We start from the raw sequence: 23086 nt of genomic DNA, 5'->3' as shown, positions 1-23086 counted from the left end.
GAGAAAATATTTGAAGAGATTACAGTCGAAAACTTCCCAAACATGGGAAAAGAAATAGTCACCCAAGTCCAGGAAGCACAGAGAGTCCCATGTAAGATAAACCCAAAGAGAAACATGCTGAGACACATACTAATCAAACTATCAAAAATTAAATACAGGGCTTCCCTGGTGGTGCAGTTGTTGAGAGTCTGCCTGCCAATGCAGGGGACACGGGTTCGTGCCCTGGTCCGGGAAGACCCCACATGTCACGGAACGGCTAGGCCCGTGAGCCATGGCAGCTGAGCCTGTGCGTCCAGAGCCTGTGCTCTGCAATGGGAGAGGCCACCACAGTGAGAGGCCCGCGTACCGCAAAAGAAAAAAAAATTAAATACAAAGAAAAAATATTAAAAGCAGCAAGGGAAAAGCAACAAATAACATACAAGGGAATCCCCATAAGGTTAACAGCTAATTTTTCAGCAGAAACTCTGCAGCCAGAAGGGAGTGGCAGGACATATTTAAAGTGATGAAAGGGAAAAATCTACAACCAAGATTACTCTACCCAGCAAGGATCTCATTCAGATTCGAGGGAAAAATTAAAACCTTTACAGATAAGCAAAAGTTAAGAGAATTCAGCTCCACCAAACCAGCTTTAAGACAAATAATAAAGGAACTTCTCTAGGCAGAAAACACAAGAGAAGGAAAAGACGTACAAAAACAAACCCAAAACAATTAAGAAAATGGTAATAGGAACATACATATCGATAATTACCTTAAATGTAAATGGATTAAATGCTCCAACCAAAAGACACAGACTGGCTGAATGGATACAAAAACAAGACCTGTACATATGCTGTCTACAAGAGACCCACTTCAGACCTAGGGACACATACAGACTGAAAGTGAGGTGATGGAAAAAGACATTCCATGTGAATGGAAATCACAAGAAAGCTGGAGTAGCAATACTCATGGCAGATAAAGTAGACTGTAAAATAAAGACTGTTAGGGCTTCCCTGGTGGCGCAGTGGTTAAGAGTCTGCCTGCCAATGCAGGGGACACGGGATCATGCCCTGGTCCGGGAAGATCCCACATGCTGCGGAGCGGCTGGGCCCGTGAGCCATGGCTGCTGAGCCTGTGCGTCCGGAGCCTGTGCTCCACAACGGGAGAGGCCACAACAGTGAGAGGCCCGCGTACCGCAAAAAAAAAAAATAATAATTAAAAATAAAATAAAATAAAATAAAATAAAGGCTGTTACAAGAGATAAGGACACTACATAATGATCAAGGGATCAATCCAAGAAGAAAACATAACAATTATAAATATTTACGCACCCAATATAGGAGCACCTCAATACATAAGGCAAATGCTAACAGCCATAAAAAGGGAAATTGACAGTAACACAATAATGGTAGGGGACTTCAACACCCCACTTTCACCAATGGACAGATCATCCAAAATGAAAATAAATAAGGAAACACAAGCTTTAAATGACACATTAAACAAGATGGACTTAACTGATACTTAGGACATTCCAACCAAAAACAACAGAATACACTTTCTTCTCAAGTGCTCATGGAACATTCTCCAGGATAGCCCATATCTTGGGTCACAAATCAAGCCTTGGTAAATTTAACAAAATTGAAATCGTATCAAGTATCTTTTCTGACGACAACACTTGTTCTGATACTGAATATCAATTACAGGAAAAAAACTAAAAAAATACAAACACATGGAGGCTAAACAATACATTACTAAATAACCAAGAGATCATTGAAGAAATCAAAAAAGAAATTAAAAAATACCTAGAAACAAATGACAATGAAAATACGACGACCCAAAACCTATGGGATGCAGCAAAAGCAGTTCTAAGTGGGAAGTTTAAGGCAACACAATCTTACCTTAAGAAACAAGAAACACCTCAAACAAACAACCTAAACTTACACCTAAAGCAATTAGAAAAAGAAGAACAAAAACCCCCCAAAGTTGGCAGAAGGAAAGAAATAATAAAGATCAGAAATAAATGAAAAAGAAATGAAGGAAACAATAACAAAGATCCATAAAACTAAAAGCTGGTTCTTTGAGAAGATAAACAAAATCGAGAAACCATTAGCCAGACTCATCAAGAAAAAAAGGGAGAAGACTCAAATCAACAGAACTAGAAATGAAAAAGGAGAAGTAACCACTGACACTGCAGAAGTACAAAGGATCATGAGAGATTACTACAAGCAACTATATGCCAATAAAATGGACAACCTGGAAGAAATGGACAAATTCTTAGAAATGCACAACCTTCTGAGATTGAACCAGGAAGAAATAGAAAATCTAAACAGACCAATCACAAGCACTGAAATTGAACCTGTGATTACAAATCTTCCAACAAACAAAAGCCCAGGACCAGATGGCTTCACAAGTGAATTCTATCAAACACTTAGAGAAGAGCTAACACCTATTCTTCTCAAACTCTTCCAAAATATAGCAGAGGGAGGAACACTCCCAAACCCATTCTATGAGGTCACTATCACCCTGATACCAAAACCAGACAAAGATGTCACAAAAAAAGAAAACTACAGGCCAATATCACTGATAAACATAGATGCAAAAATCCTCAACAAAATACTAGCAAACAGAATCCAACAGCACATTAAAAGGATCATACACCATGATCAAGTGGGATCTATCCCAGGAATGCAAGGATTCTTCAATATACACAAATCAATCAATGTGATACACCATGTTAACAAACTGAAGGATAAAAATCATATGATAATCTCAATAGATGCAGAAAAAGCATTTGACAAAACTCAATACCCATTTATGATAAAAACTCTCCAGAAAGTAGGCACAGAGGGAAACTACCTCAACACAATAAAGGCCATATATGACAAACCCACAGCCAACATTGTTCTCAAAGGTGAAAAACTGAAAACATTTCCGCTAAGATCAGGAGCAATACAAGGCTGCCCACTCTCACCACTATTATTCAACATAGTTTAGGAAGTTTTAGCCACAGCAACCAAAGAAAAAATAAAAAGGAATCCAAATCAGAAAAGAAGTAAAACTGTCACTGTTTGCAGATGACATGATGCTATACATAGAGAATCCTAAAGATGCTACCAGAAAACTACTAGAGCTAATCAATGAATTTGGTAGGACATGGAAGCAACCTAAGTGTCCATCGACAGATGAATGGATAAAGAAGATGTGGCACATATATACAATGGAATATTACTCAGCCATAAAAAGAAATGAAATTGAGTTATTTGTAGTGAGGTGGATGGACCTACAGTCTGTCATACAGTGAAGTAAGCCAGAAAAACAAATACCGTATGCTAACACATATATAAGGAATCTAAAAAATAAAAATGGTTCTGATGAACCTACGGGCAGGACAGGAATTAAGACACAGATGTAGAGAATTCACTTGAGGACACGAGGAGGGGGAAGGGTAAGCTGGGACAAAGTGAGAGAGTGGCATGGACTTATATATACTACCAAATGTAAAACAGATAGCTAGTGGGAAGCAGCCGCATAGCACAGGGAGATCAGCTCAGTGCTCTGTGACCACCTAGAGTGGTGAGATAGGGAGGGTGGGAGGGAGATGCAAGAGGGAGGAGATATGGGGATATTTATATATGTATAGCTGATTCACTTTGTTATAAAGCAGAAACTAACACACCATTGTAAAGCAATTATACTCCAATAAAAATGTTAAAAACCAAAAGACAGTAAGGATACATGTTATAATCCTAGACTTAGGATAAAACAACCACTAAAAAACATAAAGAGTTATAGGAAGGAGGCCAACAGAGAGGAAAAAATGGAATACCATAAAATACATGGTAAATTTGAAAGAAGGTAGAGAAGGAAGAAAAAAAGAATTAAGTCAGTTAGGACAAATTGAAAATAGCCAGAAGACAGATTTAAGCACAAACACACAGATTATTCCATTAAATGTTAGTAAACTAAACACTTTAAGACTGAAGAAAAAAAACAAAAACTAAGTACTCTTTTCAAGAGACACACTCTAAATATGAAACTAAAAGGATAGAATAAGATAGAATAAATCTTAATATCTGGTAAGGTAAATTCCCCTACTTAATTTTCAAAAATTTTTTGTTTTATGCTTTATACTTGATTATTATAGTTTTGTTAAATTACATTAAAACATTTTCTGAGATGTTAATTATAATTCAATTCCATTATAGATTAATTGGGAGAGAAGTGACATGTTTATAATGAGTTTTCAAATCCATGGATCTGGAGTATTTTTTCATTAATTTAAGACCTCTTTTAAGTCCTTAAATTGTTTTACAGTTTTCTAGGAACATATCTTCGCCTCTTTCATTAGATTCACTCTTAGATACCTCATCATTTCCATTGCTACTATAAATGAGATCTTCAAAAAAATTACATTATTTTAAAAAAAATCTTATTCTTTACAAGGGATATTTCTAACATTTCACCATTAAATGTGATGCTCACTGAAGGTTTTGTTACACTGTTCATTGGGTTATAGAAATTCCCTTCTCTTTCGTTTGTTAGCTTTTATTTTTTAAGCACAAATGAACATTGAATTTTATCAAATGCTCTTCTAACATTTACTAAGGTGATCATATAGATGTTTCTACAGATTAATGTGATAAATCAAGATTTTCTAATATTATAGCATCCCCAGTTCTCAGCATAAACTCTATCTACACAGCCAAGGTGTACTGGTATTTTTATCCATAGTTGGATTCAATTTGCTATTATTTTCAGAAATTTTGCAAATATATTTCTAAGTGAAATTGGCCTATAATTTTTTTTGTTGTTATTTAGTCTATGTCTGGATTTGGAATTTAGACTGTACCCTGAACATAAAGAAGGTGGAGAGCTTCCCTTATTTTTCTATTTGCTGGGTCATTGGATCCTATAAGCCTAGTAAAGTGTTTGTACGTAGATTTTTGACTATTTTCAATTCAGTAGTTCTTTTCAGGCTTTCTACACTTTCCTGAGTCAATTTTGAAATTTGTATTTTGAGAAAATTCTTTCTTCCTAGTTTTTATATTTACTGGCACAAAGTGCATTTTCTATTGTAATTTTAAAATCTAGTATTGGTAGTGTTAAAAGCTGTGGTAATATTGGTCAAGTGTTAAAAGCAGTGGTTCAGAAAAAAGCATATATTCGAATATGCTTTTATTTTGCCTTTTTCCTTGCCAATCTTACTACAGCTTTTAATACTACTGATACCAGAGAACAGGTGTTATATGAACACTGTTAACATTTAGTTTGAAGACAAAAAAATACGGTGAATTCCTGGAAATAGAGACTGATGCACTTGGATGTGAATTTTCAACAAAATTCTAAAATTACTAAATTTCATTATTATTAAAAGGATAGCTTTGAAATCTAAACAAGAAAGTAGTAAAATTGGAAAGCAACAGTACCATTAATTCACAAGTTATACCAAACCTACATATTTCTGTTTGCTTGATAGAGTTACTACCTATTAGGGATATTCCTGAACATTTCAACAAAACTTCAGACAAAGCATCCCAAGACACCCTGTGGATGAGATGAATAGATATGGGATGGGTGATAGGCAGTACTTTAGGTAGATATTTATAATTCTTGGAATGGTAATACTCAAAGAATGGTGATTAATGGAACAAAATGAACTGTGTAAGACCTCTACCCTTATCCCATTCAAGATTATTGTTAATTAAGGAAGGAAAAAATGTTTATCAGTTTTGCAGATGACACAAAGCTGTGATGTCAGCTAATATACTGGATGAAAGAATTAGCACACAAAAAGATCTGAGCAAGCTAGAAAGATAGGTTGCAATGAATAAGATATTTAATATACTCAGACTTAAAAAATCAATCACACAAGGAACGGCCTAGATCAGGGATTGGCAAACTACTGCCTGTGAGCCAAATCTACCCTGACACCTGTTTTTCTATGGCCCATAAACTAAGAACGTTTTTTACATTTTAAAATGTTTTCAAAATCAAAATATTTTGTGGCACATGAACATTATATGAAATATGAAATTCACAGTTCAGTGTCCATGAAGTTTTATTAGAAATGGCCACACTCATTCATTTATATATTGTCTAGAGCTACTTTTGTGCTATAGTGACAGAGAAGAACAGCTGTGACAGACTATAAGGCTCATAAAACCTAAAATATTTATTATCTAGCCCATAAAAAATTTGCCAACCTTTCATCTATAACATGTAGAGGATTAGTTGATTGCAAAGTCACTGTAAGGCAAGAGTGTACTATATCTGCCCCCAAAGGTAAAGGAATGTTATTTTAAATTACATTAATGTAGCTAAGAAGGAACTACATTCTACCAAAATCTTTGAAAACCAACTAAGGGCCAGGCACTGTGCTAGTAATGCAAAGACACTACGTAGTAATCTTTGACTATGTAAACCTAAGACAAAATGGTGACTTAAGAGTTGTTTTTGCCTTTAAGCTCAGAGTCAAGGAGGATGGACAAACATGAAACTAATAATTTGTTATGTGCAAATAGTGTGATCCACATCTAGAATACTGTGTTCAGTTCTAGGTGGTATAACTTAAGTAGGACATTATCAGGCTTGATATTGTTCTGAGGAGAACAGAAAGTTCATGATGATCTATAAACTGTTACATGGAGGGAGTTAAAAGAATATCGTTTCAAGAAGAGATACTTTAGTGAGAGAAATGTGACTACAAGCTTTAATATTACAAGTCTTCACAAATGGAAAAAGGATTTAACTGGACTCAACAAATACAAACTGTAAGCAGGAAGACATCATAGATATAAGAACTTTCCAGCAAAGTAAAGATTTTTAATCTTTTCCATCCCTGAAAGTGTCCAAGAAGAAGACTAGGTGATAACCTACGGAGGAAACCAGATAAAGAACTCTTGCACTGGGGCTCTTTTAGCCTGAATGAAATTCTAGGAAAGGTAGATTAGAAATAGATAATGAAGAAACTTGAAAGCCAGGTAAAGATGGTAGGCTTTAGCCTATAGTCCAGTAGTTCTCAATTGGACTGGGGGTGATTCAGCCCCCCAGGGGACATTTGTCAATGCCTAGAGCCAGTTTGGCTGTCATACTGGGGGTGGGGGGGTGATGCTATTGGCATCTAGTGGGCATCTCATGATGCTGCTAAATATTCCACAATGCACAGGACAGTCCCCCAAATCAAATAATTATCTGACGGAAAATGTGAATAGTGCTGAGGTAGAAAAACCCTGTGGTAACCAACTTGGCAGTGGAAATGTGGGGGTTGGAGACTGAAGGAGAGAATTTGCTTTAAAAAAGTAACATGTTTTAGGGAAATATATCTAGCATTGATGTGTAGTAGATAAATAAGAGCGTGTATTCTCCAAATGTTCAGTTCTTTTCTGACATCACATTCTTACCATCTAAGTTGTCTGAAGGAAGCAAACATGTACTTTAATACAAAACTCATTTCATACCTCCTATAGCCACCAATACCCTTCCTTTTTCCTGTGTTGGGTGGAATTATTTAAATAACAAGTAAGAAGCGGCAAAATTGGGGTTCACTTTAAGGTTCCTTTGTTGCGCTTAATGCGAAAGAGGCACACCAATCCCGAAGAAACCCATAACACAACTCAACAGATATGCTGCTTCCTTAACTCCAAAATGCAGGTTCAGGATGTAATCTAACCCCCCATCCTGGGATGCCTTACCTAACTCACACGTGTTCACTCAGGGCCTCAGTTCATCAAAGGTGGTGCACTCTGGGGTGCCATCCTCTGCATTTTTAAAACTCCCTGACCCTGGACTTCCCTGATGCCTTATCCTCCTCTAAACCCAGTGCCATTTACCCAACCCTTTCACCTCCAGTTCACGTAACCTTTCTTTCCAAAAAGCTTTCTGCGCCAAGCCTTCAGTTCACTTTCTTCTTGTGGTCAGGAAAGAGTACCCCTTGCGTCTGGTACTCTTAGAACCAGACTCCTCAAACCCTTTCCCATAACATCATCCACTGAGAACTTTTGTGTAAATTAGAAAACGGCCATCCTCTGCCTCCCCAGGGCCAGGGCCTACAGCTCGGTATCACTTGAAAGGCAACCAGCCCTGACACTACCCTTTCACCTCCGTCCCACACCCTTCTACTCAGTTCAAGACCATTTCAATAGCTCCAAGGGCCCTAAACACATAGTTTTGGACGCCCGGCCCAAATTACATAAAATATATGAACCCACATCCTACATCAAATATAATTCTTAAGTATATGGGTTACGTTCCAGTTAACAGGTTACATTTGGATACATTTATTAATTTCTATTTGGAACTGATTTTCCCTTTTGGGGGTCAAAACATTATTTCTGGCTTCCAGAAAGTTCGTGGGCTGGCACTAGTGTCTCTAGGACTCAGGGGAGTGAACAGACCTGCGTCATGCGTCAGTCTTCCACCATCCCGGTCACCTCACTGCCCGCCCACCGTCCGCCTCCGCGCCGCGCGTCTCCTCACAACCCCAGCCACGCTCGCTCTCTCCCTCCTCCACCAGCATCCCCCACCTCCGTCGGCCTCGCCCAGCCAGGCTTCCACCTCCCCCGGTGCCAGCCGAGCCCGCCGAACCACCCTGCTCGCCTGGGCCTCCGGTTAGCTCTAAGCGCGCTGATTGTCGGGCCTCGAGGTCTCCCTACCGCCCCGCCCCTTCCCTCCCCGCAGGCCTCCGCGGAGTTCGCGGGGTCTCAAATCCTACTCCCGGCTCTTCGCTCCACCCCGCCCACAGGCTCTGCCCCGTCCCGCCCCACCCGAATGTAGTTTTGTTAAAACCAGGCTTGTTATTTTTCACATTTGGATAGGCCATAAGTCAAGTGACCCCCCTCCCGCCCAGCCTCCTCCGAGATCCCAGTCGCGCACAGCTGTACTCCCGGTTCTACGCTCCCAGTCTCCCTCAGGCCCCGCCCCCAGACCACGCCCCCGTGCTCTTCCTTACTGCGCGGGCTGAGCTCCGCAGCCCCGCCCAAGGGCCTTTCCCTAGGCAAGCGCCTGAGCACGCGCTGCTTACCCTCCCCCAGCTAACCTGGCTCCCTGGGGCTTCTGAGACCCACGGGACCCGCCCTCGCGCGAGCACGCACGCGCAGTCCCCACCTCCCCCTGCTCAGAGCCCTAGGCCCTCAGGTCGCCGGCCCCGGGTCCGGCCCCGCCTCCAAGCGCGACCCCGCCCCTCATGCCGGGTATCGCGCAAGCGCGCCTCCCCTGCCCAGCCTTCCCCCGCCCCCGACGGCCCCGCGGTCCCAAGGCGCAGGTCGCCCCCAGCCCCCTCCCTTCTCCCGCACGCACTCTGTCCCACCCTCCCTAGCTTTGTGCCGGGGGCGCGGAGCCGCTTCCCCCTTCAGCCGCGCCGCGGGAGGAGGGAGCCGTCAGCGAGGAGCTGCCGCTGGCTGCCCCAGGCAGGGGCACAGGTAGGTGGCGGCCGCGGGCTGGGCCGCTCACCGAGCCCGGGGCTGCTTGTGGGGGCGGGTGTGAGGTTTGAGGGAGGGGTGGAATGGGGGGAGGGGAAGACCGAGAGGGACGGGGCTGGGGTGTGGTTGGGTGAAAGGTGTGAGGGTCTAGGCTTGTCAGAGACGGGTTTAAGGGTGAAGTTGGGGTGCTGGGGTAGTGTATGGGGGCGTGTGAGACTTGGGGTTCGGGGCCTGGGTGGGAAAAGGGAGCAGGATTAGCTTGGGTGGATTTGGGGAGGGACATGCGTGGGAATTTAGAGAGAGAGGGAGAATTGCAGTACTGGGGAGGGGGAAAAGTGGGATTAGAGGAGTGCAAAGAGGAAAGGATCTAGGATGGGAATAGGAGAAGGGGTGGGGTTTTGGGGGCAGGGAGAAGTTGGGGCTGTGAAGTTGGGCATAGTGAGCGTGAAGGAAGGAGATTTTGAAGGTTGAGGGCAGAAGACAAGGAAAAAGATGGAGAGTTTGGGGTCCTGGGAGAGGGAATCTCAGAATGGGAGGAAGGGAGGAGTACATGGTGAAGGACAGAGGAAGAGTGCATGGGGGTTAGAGAGGGTGCGGGTGGAATGGTGTGGGGGGAAGGAAGGAGAGCCAGGTGGAGGTGGGCTTGCAGCTGGGCGACAGGGAGCCGTATTTCAGAAGGGGTGGAAGGATTGGAAGGGCGTGAGGTTTGAGAGGTGGGGGCAGGGGAGCTTGGCGTGGGTGAAGGGGGCGGATTAGGATTTTTGATGTGGAGATTGGATCTTGTGTGAGAAGCTTAGAGTTGGCAGGTAGAAAAGCTATGAAATGTCAGGGTGTAGGAGAGATTGGCCTGTTCTAAGAGGGAAGTAAGGAGCTAGGTATGGGTGAGAAGGCAGGTAGGAAAGTGCAAGTTATAGGACAACAGAAATGAGTTGAAAACTGGATAATGGTGGTGACCCAGAACAATAAACTTGAGATTGTTAGTTGGTTATTGGTGGTTTGGAACTAGTTTCTGTTCAGGTTTTTATGTTAGAAACTTTCTTCAGAATACTGCATTTTCAAATAAACCAAGGGTGTCTGCAGCCTTGGGATGACGGCCATGGATTGACAGGTGTTTTCCTGGTGTGTGGATTTGGGTAATTTCTGCCCTGGCAGAGGAAGGAGGGGAGGCCTCAGTGTAGCTCTGTTCTGGCTCTGTTCCCACCAGCTCTTTCCTCAGTTGTCCACTGTTTTTTTTAATCTCCTCCCTCTCTCACCCCCTCCCCCCTAGCTTGAGTCAGTGAATACCAGAGGGATCCAACAGGTGTGTGAGATTAATTTTTAACATTTTTTTATCCTTAAGGCTGATGTCATATTTTTATTCTTGAGAGACAGCATCATGCAGTGGCAAGAGCTTGAGCTTTGGAGTGATACAGCCTTGAGATTGAATTCTGGCTCTGCCACTTATTAGTTCTGTTTCTGAAGTAAGTTACTTTACGTCTCTGAGCGCCTTCATCTGTTAAATGGCGATCCTGACTTCATAGGATTGTTGAGAATTACAGGAATCATTTAATATAGTGCCTAACAGTGCTTGGCAACTCAGTGGTAGCTCTCACACCCACTATTGTTATCATCATAATCTTACTATGATTAATATTCCTGGGGGATTGTTAACTTACTTTACCTACTAAAGTTAGGCGTTTTCTTCTCTTTCTTTTCAAATTAGATATCCATAGACTCAGCTCACAATTTTAATTATCTGCTTCCCTGACTCTGTCCTTCAGTCCACTTGACTGGATAGTCATGAGTCTTGCTTGCCAAACTGGCTTCAAGATCTAAAAAGTTGTTAAGGTTAGTTATCAATTATTTTATCTTGCCTCTTATTCAAAGAGGCTGAAGAGAACTGAGTTTTTAATGTAGTAAGGCTACATCTTATTCATCTGATGAAATGACATGCTTCATGGTAACTTTGGCTCATTTGTGGTGACCAAATACTAGAACATGCACTATTGTAATAGTTTTCTATGAGGTTTTATGGGTTACAAAACTCCCTCTTTGGAGACAGGCTCAGAGGCTATCAGAATGCCCTTGTTACTCTGTCGCTCTAATATGAAGTACAGCTAATACAGATCTCCGCTGGACATTGTTATTCTTTCACATACCAATTACTTAAATTTTCCAGTTCGTGTAGTATTTGTGCCATGGTATAGAATAGGCCCTGTCTCCTGAGGGGCTCCCTTATATTAGACCACTCTGTGCAACAGCCAGGCACAAGCAAAGTCAAGTTACAGAAGCTTTGTTTGGAATTTTCTCACCTTTTTGGTTCTTAACCTTGAAAGGCTTAAACATTAATTCAATTCTTAGATCATTTTATAGTACTTCACAAACTCTCAGGAAGCTCCTTATTGTGAGAGTGCAAGAGGCACAAATTTAGTGGTAGAAATCAAAGGTCACCAGGATTTCCTGACCATGGTCAGTTCCTCAAGTATCATAGTTGAAGAACAGGGAGCCCTTGGGGTTTCTGGACAGATGATGTGGGTTTACTCTTCAGGAAATATTTGATTTTTTTCATCGTTTAGAAAGAGAACTAGCATTTCATGAGTAATTTAAAAGTAAAATATAGCCAGAACTGTGCCGTTTTTGAAGATGATCCATGGAAGCCGAAGCTGCCAGGATTTGGGGCAGCCTGGGTAAGTGTCCTCACTTTGGTCCCAAGCTGCTCGTGCCCTCTGCTGGATGGAATCAGATTTTTCTGATTTTCACCAGAAGTGGTCATCCATTCATCCATTTGTCCATTTTACTCCAAAGTTTATGGAAGACACTGTTGCAGGTGATGGTTAGGGGTACTACAGATAGGCAGACCCTATTTCATTGCCAGGAAGTTTATAGTGTGCTGATCACTTATAATATGTTATCTTCCATGGAATTTGTCTTTCTACTTTTAAAATTAAGTCATTCTTGTTTGGGGCCATATCTGGTATCTACTTTCTGGTCTACAGGTAGAGTAGGACTCTGAATGTCCAAATCCAGAGATAAAGACCGAACGGGATCTGCTTTATCTCCTTATCAAGATTAAACTCTGTGAGACTGAAGGGGCCAGGTGCCTACCCCTGGAAGAAAAGCTTAGAATAAGTGAAGTGTCTCCTCAGCAGCAGGCACTGAATACTGCCGAGAGTATGGCTTAGCCAATTTTTTTTTCTGGTTTTTAGATTTTTTTTTTCCTCCCTGGTAGTACCAGTAGGAATATACTCCCATCATCCTCTTTGCTTCTACCACCTGCAAAAGGGTCTGGTGAGTTGGGGAGGAGTCTGCAGCTGTTGCCTGGTAGAGGAGCTGGCTCCTAGCAACAGTATCAACAGGACTTGCAGCTCAGAGTACTAAGTCTGTCCCTTTGAGGTCTCACCCTTCCTCTTCATTTGGTTCAGTAAATATCTGTTGAGGACTTACTCAAGCTAGGCTCTGTGTTGGGCCTGGAAAAGAAAAGAGAGATGAATCAAGTTAAGTGTCATGTACTCGAAGAGCTCACAGCTTTGGGAATATTAGCAAGTGAACGGACAGTACACAGTGCGAAGTGCTATGTAGAAAGAGACATTGGTGCTCTGGGAAAACCAGACAGATGTATGCACTAGTGCAGGGGTTAGGAAGTTTTCTCAGGAGAGGGATGGTGGTTGAGCTGAGTGTTAATGATAACTAGAAGTTAGCTAGGCCAGGGAAGCAGAGAAGGGTGTTCCAGCCAAAGGGAGCAGGATGTGCAAGGGCCAGTGAGACAAGAGAGCACAGCCAACTTACCTGGGTCATATGGCTTAGCCAGAGAGTAGGGCATAAGGAGATGAGCAGGGAAGAGTGAGGCTCTCGGGCGTGGCAGGGCCCTCTTTTCTGATGTGCTTTTATACACATAATTATTCTCAGGAGAAACATGGATCATACTGTTACCCACAAACAGGATCAGTGTTTGATCTCCAGAGACTCAGCATTTTTGATCACTGACTTGATTGATTGTTGACACTTTTAAGTGGCTTCAGAGCTACATCCTAGCCCTGCATTGATGCAGAAGAAGCTGGGTCTGTTCACTCTAAAAGTCAGTGAGAGTCTTTTAGAGATAATAGCAGCTTTCTGACCTATATTAAGTTTTACCTAAAAATTGTAGCAATGATAATCATATACTTTCATTTTATTTAACGTGGCAATTTCTCGAATATTTTGAAACCTCACAGTTCCTCAGGAAAGCAAGTGTTTATTTCAGTTAGCGCTTGGACACAAAATGTCACCAATATGATTGCATAAATACCCTGCTGGTTTTTGTTTTTTGTTTTTTTTTTTAACCCTGCTGTTTTTGATATGTTGCCTTACTTCGGAAGTGCCAGCTAACTGAAGAAGTTAAGGCACAAGAGCTAACTAAAAGCTATTCTAGCCCTTGGAAGCATCACACCTTAATAGCTTTTAGTTAGCTCTTGTGGTGGAGGTCTTTATTTGTGGATCCAAAAAACCATGTTGCTTGTGGTCTGTGTAAGGTTTAGCAAAGGAGTAAACTTTAGTTCCATGAATATCTACTCAGGGACTGTTACATGCCAGAGCACTATGTTGTTAGGGTGGATGAATTAAACATGATCCCTGCTCTCAAGGAGCTCAAATCAGCAGAACACGCCCAGAAATAAATCAGTAGCAGAACTGTGAGCCAAGTGCAATAAAGAAATGTGTGGAAGGTGCCAAGGTAGCAAGGGAGTTATTAGTTTCTAGCCTTTGTTCTGTGTGTAAACATGTTTAAAAAAACAGAAATAGTTGGACTTCCCTGGTGGCGCAGTGGTTAAGAATCTGCCTGCCAATGCAGGGGACACGGGTTTGAGCCCTGGTCCAGAAAGATCCCACATGCCTTGGAGCAACTGAGCCCGTGTGCAACAGTTACTGAGCCCGCGCTCTAGAGCCTGCAAGCCACAACTGCTGAGCCCATATGCCACAACTACTGAGCCCATCTGCCACAACTACTGAAGCTCGCCTCCTAGAGCTCATGCTCCGCAACAAGAGAAGCCACTGCAATGAAAAGCCCATGCACCGCAACGATGTGTAGCCCCTGCTCACTGCAACTAGAGAAAGCCCACGCGCTGCAACGAAGACCCAATGCAGCCAAAAATAAATTAATTAAAATAAGTTAATTAAAAAAAACAGAAATAGTAAATTCCACGTGTACAATTTGTAACTTGCAAATCAATAAAAAATTTTATCATTTTAATGGCTGCATAACATTCCATGGTATGGATGTATCATCATTTATATAATAACACCCTTGTTGAACATTTAGGTTATTTCCGGTTGTTTTGCTAATATCAGCTGTGCTGCCATGACTTTCCTTGTAGGTGACTCTTTGAGCACTTCTGTGATAACTCCCTTAGAGTGAATTTTAGAAATGAGATTTGAGCTGGCTTTTGAAAGATGAATAAGAGTTCACCAGATAGACAAGAAAAGGGGAAGCATAGGAAAGGGCATTCCAGGTCGAGGTAATAGAGGTAACCTCCAGTGCCAGAGTTCACAGGCAACTGGTAAGCTTTGATTCCCCAAATCAGCTACAGGGCCTGCCTGGAAAGCTCATAAAGCTCTGGGCACAGCAAGATGAAGTTACACGTTACAAATGACATTTTAATTGGATTTGATTTCCTTGTGCCTTGCTTTTACAGTTGCAACCAAGGCAATGTCTTACTACCTCAACTCAGAAAACCACCTGGACCCAGGGCCCGTCTACGTGCGAGAAAATGGGCAACTGCACATGGTCAATCTGGCCTTGGATGGTGTCAGGAGTAGCCTGCAGAAGCCAAGGCCTTTCAGACTGTTTCCCAAAGGTTTTTCGGTGGAGCTTTGCATGAACAGGGAAGATGATACTGCACAGAAAGAGAAGACTGATCATTTCATCTTCACATACACCCGGGAGGGGAATCTTCGGTACTCTGCCAAATCCCTCTTCAGCCTCGTCCTGGGCTTCATCTCTGACAATGTTGATCACATTGATTCCCTTATTGGCTTTCCTGAGCAGATTGCTGAAAAGCTGTTCTCTGCTGCTGAAGCCAGACAGAAATTCACAGAGCCAGGTGCAGGGCTGAGGGCTTTACAGAAATTTACAGAGGCCTATGGAAGTCTGGTGCTTTGCTCCTTGTGTTTGCGAAACAGGTGGGTGTTCTGATTACGATAGTGAGTATTTTATTGGGTGTGTGAATTCTGTCAAGCTCTGGGGCTTAGTGGGCTTGGGCACTTTCCCCATCAAACAGCCCTTGAGTTTAGAATTTCCATACACGAAGTGGTAGGCCATTTTGAGAAAAGTCATTGTCTTTCTCCCTTCCCTGACCCTCCCAGACAACACTTAGGTTTATTTTGAAAACACTTTACAAGGATTAGTTGATTGCCACAGCTCCCCATTAGGTAATAAATACTCCTCTACCAACTTTTCTAGAAAGAGAAAATAGAAAAGAAAATGTGATTTGCTAAATATCTCTTGGTATGCTCTCGGGGATGTGAAGATTAGTAACCAGAGTTCCTGTCTCTATTCCAGTTTTCAGACCACTAGATATTGAGCATTAGATAAAAAGCAACTTTAGAAGAATAAGTGATTAAAATTTCAAGTGTCTTAAAGTTTGGAAATTTTCAATAAGGTCCCAACACCAGAACCAAGGTCTGTCTATTTTCTAACAAAGCAGATGTTTTCTCTTATGACCTGCCTTTGCTCATATACTTTTATTGATTTATTTAAAATTTTTTATACCACCATTGTGTAAAATGACTTTCAAGGCATCTACTAATTAAAAAGAAAAACTTGAAAAAATTCACAGAAAAGAATTTAAACACAAACACAAAAAGGTATAACGTGGAACATAAGCCTCCCTCCCATCTCTCTCCTGTTTCCCTTCCCCAGAGGCAACTACTGTTATCAATTTCTTTTACATAATTCCAGAGATATTCTGTACATATGCATGCATGTATAGCTGTCCCCTTGGTTATACAAACGACAGCACAGTGCTCACACTGGTATGCACTTTGCTTTCTTCACATATTTTGAAGATCATTTACCATCAATATGTGTAGATTTTTAAGATAGCAGTATAGTATACCATTATATATATCTTTATACATTTGGGAATATACTCTATAAATTGTATTCTGTTTTTTCCTCCACGTACCATTATACCTTAACTATTTCTCACAATAGGGAAGATGCTATTTATCGATTTGTGATGTCTGCACACTGTTCCAGTGGTCAAATTGGATGAGAATAGCACTTTCATTCACATTTGATGAGCACATAAATTAATGTAGCATTTCTGGAAAGAAGCTTGGCAATATGTATCAAAAGCGTTAAAAATATTCATATCATTTGTTTGACACATTAATTCCATTTATTAAGAGTCTGTTCTAATTTCTAATGTAATAATCAGATATGAGAACAAATACATAAGGGTGTTCATTGTAGTACTATTTGTAATAGTGAAAATCTGAAAGCTGAATATCCAACAAGAGGAAATTAATTAAGTAAATTATGGTACATTCATATAATGAAATAGTGTATAACTTTTAAGATAATATCCAAAGATCATTTAAAATGGTGTGGTACAATGTTCATTATATTATAAATGAAAAAAATAAGAAAATTATATGTATGATCCCAATTTTGTTTATAAAAAAAATAGAAAATTTTACATGTATTGCATATATAGGGGGGAAAAAAGAGAAACCCACTGAAATGTAATTTATGAGATTGAAATTGATTTTAATTTTCTTTATAGTTTTCCAGATTTTCTTAATTTTTTTTCTCCAAGGAATGTGTATTACTTTTATAATCAGAAAAATATAAGGAACATTTTTAACAATCTTTTGGCTCATATTTTATTGCAACAATTACAAATAAGACAATAACTAAGACAATGCTGCCTTATTCAGATATAAGAGTAAGATTTTTCAGTTGTGATCAAAAACTTTCCTTCTTTTGAATCCTCAAAGGAAAATAGGAAGAAGGCAGGAGGTTTGGGTTTGCATTTGCAATTCTCAGCTGAAGCTGCAGCAGCAAAGGTTTTACCAGCACGAAAGGGTTCAGGTCATGGGGAAAGAGCTTGAGAAAATAATTGAAAAATAAGATAATCGTGTAGGTACAGGCACTTGCTTTGTGGGGTTGGGTCACAAAGCTGCCTGCCAAAAGGAGAAGCCAGTGTCTTTGCAACTGGGTTTCAACCCTACAAAACTGTCTCCTCCCTGTGATTTTTAATCCCACCGGTGGTCACAGGGAGGCAAGTATTTGCCTTAAAATATCACCCTGTGTAACCGAAGTAATTATAATAGCTACCATTTAATGAGGGCCTGTGAGATGCTGTTTACTTTTAGAACATTTTTTCTGATTTTCTTAATAGTCCTTAAAGGAAGTGATCATCAGCTCCATTTTCTAGCTGGAGAAATTGAGGCTCACAGAGGTTAAGTAAGTTTCTTACAATCATGCAAGTAATTAGCATTGCTAGAATCCAAACTCAGGTCTGACACTAAAATATCTGTGCTGTTTTTGTTGCTTCTCCACTACACTCTTCTGAACTTTTTAAGGGGCAAGTTGTAAGACTAATTTTGAGCGAGACCCTAGAGCTTCAATTACGTCCTAGATAAGCATGTAGTAGTGTCTGTGGTTTTGCATGTTCATTTCTCAGCCTTGATTTTTGTAATGTTTGTTAATCATGTTATATGTTGTTGTGTCCTTCCCAGATAACCCTTGTTTCAGAATTACTAAATATCTTTTGGTTAACTGATCAAAGGATGTGTGTTTTCCTTTCTGTAATTGCCAGTAATTCCCCAAATTCCCATTAACCCACTTCAACTCTGTGACTGGAAGATGGAAAACAGCAGCTTTATTTACAATGCAATTAAAATATGTCTGAGTAAATAAGGCTCATTTGTGTACCCAGCTGAGCTCAGTCACCAGGCAGCTTAGAGGGGGTATCAGTGCCCCAGGCCATCTGTACCCAGCAGTCAGGCCAGCCATCAGCTTCAGTATATCTTATTCTGATTGGAAGTAGGAAGAAAAGAGATCTAACTCCCTTCTTGTCCTTGGATTATTCAGTGCTGTTTTTGGTAATTATGATTCTGGCAACAGTAGAGAAATGTGAACACTTTTAAGTATAACCCCACTGATCCTAGCTTACCATCTCGCTGTGGAAACTTCTAGACATCCATGAGAAAAGTGGATGAGAAAGGCATGCTCTTGCCCACAAGCATTTCCTTGTTCTCTTAGACTCCTCTCCTGTTTCCTGTCACTTCTAATCCCTTTTCATTTTTTCTCACTGACATCATATGAAATAGATGGACAACTAGAAAGCAGGGTGGAGGCCATAGCCTGGGCTGTGCAGTGTCTTTTTGATCTTCTTTTCCTCTCCAGAGGCCTCCTGATACTTCTCGATAGCAGTTTGGCAAGGTGCCCCAGTGTAATTAAAGTGTTCATGCTCACAGGTTTGCCTTAATAACCATCTAGTTTAGAGTGAGTTCTTACAATAGTCATGCTGCACATACTTTTGGAGTAAAGTTAGCAGGATAACAGTGGCACAGTGACATGGGCAGCTACTCAAACTTGTGTTTGAATAGAAAAGATAATACCTGACTGTCAAATATATCTTGGTATGTTCTTGGGGATGTGCTGGTTAGAACCCAGAATTCTTGGCCTGTTCCAGTTTTCAAAGCACTAGATACTGAACATTAGATAAAAAGCAACCTTAAAGGAATGAGTGATTAAAATTTCGAGTATTCTAAAGTTTGGTAATTCTCTGATAAAATCCCAGCACTGACACCAAGGTCTGTCTGACTTCCAACAAAGCAGATTTTTTCTCTCGTGTCCTGCCTTTGCTCATATGTTTTTATTTATTTTTTTAAAGTTTTTATTCCACCATCACGTAAAAAGATTTTTAGCTTAAAAAATTCAACCTGTGCCTACATAGTAATCAGTAAAGTCTGCTTATTACATACTACCTTGTCCTGATGGAATGTTGATGTGTCACAAAGCCACAAACGGTGATGTTTTAAAAGAAGGAAAAGAAAAGCTGTTGATTGCTCTCCACGCCCCACAGATATCTGGTGATTTCAGAAAAACTCGAGGAGATTAAGTCTTTCCGGGAGCTGACCTGCCTGGATCTGTCCTGTTGCAAGCTTGGAGATGAGCATGAACTTCTAGAACATCTCACCAATGAGGCCCTATCTAGGTATTGACCTGCCACCATTTGTAGATGAATTGTTTTGTTTCTTTTTTTAAAGGATGATCAATTGGGATCATCTTGAAGAATGTTGATTACTTCCCAATCCTGTGTTTATTTGCTAATTTTTTTTTCTAAAACGATTCAATCTCCATTTACTCGGTACAGGCAGTATAGATTGGACAACTCTTAGGAAAGTAAGTCACTAGGTTCTTTACCTAAATAAACTTTATTTCAACATATAATACTTGACGCTACCTGTGTTGAAAAATGATTTTTCCCTGGTTTATTCTAGCAAGAGATGAGAAGTTATACAATTTCTACAATCATTACCATTTTCTATTTTAACTGCTAATGAACTATAAATTATTTAAAATGTGGACTATTAAAAGCCAAATAAATCCTTTTCAAGAACCATAATTTAAAGAAATCATACAGTTCATACCATTCACAAATAGTCCGACTGATCTCAGTATGGCCAGCAGAGAGAAGGCCAGATGGATTCCTTTGTGGTTTAATAAACACCCAGAAGGATAACAGTACTACAGACCTGAGTCTAACCTGTTTCTTGGGGCCTGCCTAGGACAGTGACACCTACCTACTGCCCTGTACAAAGGTTTTTTTTTTTTAATTTTATTTTTTTATACAACAGGTTCTTATTAGTTATCTGTTTTATACATATTAGTGTATATATGTCAATCGCCATCTCCCAATTCATCCCAACACCAGCACCACACTCGCACCCCCGCCACTTTCCCCCCTCAGTGTCCGTATGTTTCTTCTCTACATCTGTGTCTCTGTTTCTGCCCTGCAAACCGGTTTGTCTTGTACAAAGGTATTTTTGTACAAGGTTAGTAAAGGTTCGGATTTCTTGAGTGTGGGACAGTGGAACACATTAATAACACCAGTTACAGGTTAGCTGAATGGATTGGGTTATGTCTGTACCTTATAAACCCAATCTGAGAATTAGACTTATAAAATAATTAGAATGAAAGAATTGTGCTTTGCATAAAGAATTCTCATAGGAGTTCTTAGCAGACTTTCCCAGTATATTTAGAGTGGTTTTGGTTTTCACACAGCATTTGTCAGGAATGCAGCTTTTGTGATAAACAAGTGTATTTATGTCCTTAATGCGGTCCCTGTTTACCTCATTCCATCATATACCTTTAGTGCCCTCTGCCACCTGAGACTAGTACTACATGACACTTTGATCTGTAAGTTAACCCTCACTTAGCAACTGAAGTAGCACCGAAATATCTTTATTAAATGCATTTTGTGTGAAATAGCAGAGGTTAGAAGATATATTTTTGAATGAAATTTATGAAAGTATGTTCTCATGACTAGACTTTCTCAAATGCCTTTAAGTAATTTACTTACGGACTTTGTTTTCTAGTGTAACTCAACTCCACCTGAAGGATAATTGTTTATCTGATGCCGGGGTGCGGAAAATGACGGCACCAGTTCGAGTGATGAAAAGAGGCCTTGAAAATCTAACGTTATTAGATTTATCTTGTAAGTTTTAGAAGTTATAGATGATTAACGTTGGAAGAATGGACTTAGAAATCATTTAGTTCTTCCTCTTTGTTTGAGAGGTGATAAAATTGAGGGGAGGTGACTTTCTTAGGTGCCACAACAAGTTAATGGCAGAGCAGGACCTAAAGCCAGAGGCTCTTGACTCCTGGCCAAATACCTTTCCTGGCATGGTGCCACCTCTGTAAGGTAGTAAAAGCCCTTACAGGTTCACCCATGCCACTTACTCTCTGCAGACAGGGCAACCTTTCATCATATTCACAGCATATATGAAGGACGTTTGGCTCATTTTTACTTTCTTTGAGTTGCTGATCTATAGTGTCTGTCAGCTAGGTCATTTTTTATCAATAATTCCTTGGTGAAAATCAGGATGAAATTCACAGTTTTGATAACTTGCGCAGAATGAACCAGTTATTGACTCCAGTAGTAGAAAGATGGTAAGATCATTTATGATTTAACTGAGCATTTATTAAATATGTGGCAGGATGATATGGTGTCAAAAAAATAGAAGGAGCAGGGGTTTGAGGTCAGAGGACACTCCTTGCTCTGCTACTGTGTGCCCTTGTGCAAGTTATTTAACCTCTCTGAGCCTTGGTTTTGGCTTGTGTGAAATGAAGATAATAATGAATGCCCTCCCTTCCTCCCAGGGAAGTCTGTTCATTTAACAAATATTTTTTGAGTGTCTGCAATGTGCCAGGCACTGTGCTCATGGTCTTTAGGACTCAATGCTAAATGCAGTACTCTCTGATATGAGGTGATATGTAAGAAAGGATTTTTTAAAAAATGCAGGTTAGTAAGACATTAGTAGTCTCTGTGCCTCAGTATCCTTGAAAATCTTTTTAAAATAAATCTTTTACTTTGGAGGTAAAATGGCTGTGAACAAAGTCTAATATACCATTCTAATACATGTTTACGTATGTTGTTTTCATATGGTTCCAAATTAAACCCTTTGGAATAACTATCTGGTTCATTAATTTTTCTGCTAACCCCCAGCTCCTAGAAAGTTAAAGCAGTGAAGGATCTTAAGGATCATCCAGCGTAGCTCCTTCACATTACAATAGGAAAGATAAGATTTCTATATTCAGTTTACTCTGAAAAGCTTGTTCACTCAGTATTTTCTATTTTATCAGTTTGGCCTTTTTTCCTGAGCTTATTGTTGGCATTGTAGCAATACTTATAACTATAACAGAATAATATCTATGTTTTGACATTTAGGTAACCCTGATATCACAGATGCAGGAATTGGATACCTCTTTTCTTTTAGAAAACTAAACTGCTTAGATATCTCTGGGACGGGACTCAAGGTAAGACTTCTACTCCCTTCTCTTACTTTTCCAGACTTACAATTTGATATTTTGCTTCTGCTAATTGGCATTTAGAAAGGACTGGTATCTGTGATGGTGTTTATTTCCTACTGAAAGCAAGTAGGAGTTAACCAGATGTGTGTGCATTAGTGTTCTGGTTTTCCCTTACTAGGACGTCAAAGCTGTCAAACACAAGCTTCAGACCCACATAGGTCTCGTTCACTCCAAAGTGCCTTTGAAGGAATTTGATCACAGTAACTGCAAGACAGAGGGCTGGGCTGACCAGGTAAGGCAGATATTTCTCCCCTACAGTTAATGTGGCTTCATTTTAATTCCAAGTGTCTTATTCAACACTTGAACAAATGTTAATCCTCTTGGTATTCCTTGGCTGAATTGTCATCTTTAGTCGAATCCGAGATACTGATGGCCTTGTAACTAACCCAGTTACTTAAGAAAAAGTGTTAGATGCCAGTCCTTAAATCTCATGCTCTGATTGCTAGATTGTACTTCATCCATATGGGACCTAGAAGAAAACGCCTTCTTATAAATGACTCAGAAAATAAATGAATTCTTGCTTGCTATGCAAAAAAGCAGTATGACCCAACTTCACAAGGACAGATTCTCTTAGCAGTGTGTGTATACTGGAAAGAGAATAAGTCACACTGATAATTCAAATCTTAACTCTTTC

General features: G+C 40.4%; 1 protein-coding gene across 1 annotated transcript in view; it reads left to right on the top strand.

Annotated features, from left to right (window-relative positions):
* Positions 1 to 9168: 9168 nt before the first annotated feature.
* The window catches only part of LRRC42 (leucine rich repeat containing 42), an 18896-nt gene continuing 4978 nt past the window's right edge, over positions 9169 to 23086 (top strand). The window contains exons 1-6 of the mRNA XM_007471159.1: positions 9169 to 9392; positions 15038 to 15524; positions 19442 to 19573; positions 20958 to 21076; positions 22310 to 22398; positions 22571 to 22684. Of these exons, the coding sequence (XP_007471221.1) occupies positions 15052 to 15524; positions 19442 to 19573; positions 20958 to 21076; positions 22310 to 22398; positions 22571 to 22684 (927 nt within the window). The 5' untranslated portion in view covers positions 9169 to 9392; positions 15038 to 15051. The remainder of the gene's footprint in view (positions 9393 to 15037; positions 15525 to 19441; positions 19574 to 20957; positions 21077 to 22309; positions 22399 to 22570; positions 22685 to 23086) is intronic.

This window comes from Lipotes vexillifer, unplaced genomic scaffold (genome assembly GCF_000442215.2).
Source record: "Lipotes vexillifer unplaced genomic scaffold, Lipotes_vexillifer_v1.1 scaffold1003, whole genome shotgun sequence".
In the NCBI taxonomy this organism is placed as follows: domain Eukaryota; kingdom Metazoa; phylum Chordata; class Mammalia; order Artiodactyla; family Lipotidae; genus Lipotes; species Lipotes vexillifer.
Note: the sequence above shows the minus strand (reverse complement) of the source record. Positions and strands in the feature narration are given on the sequence as shown.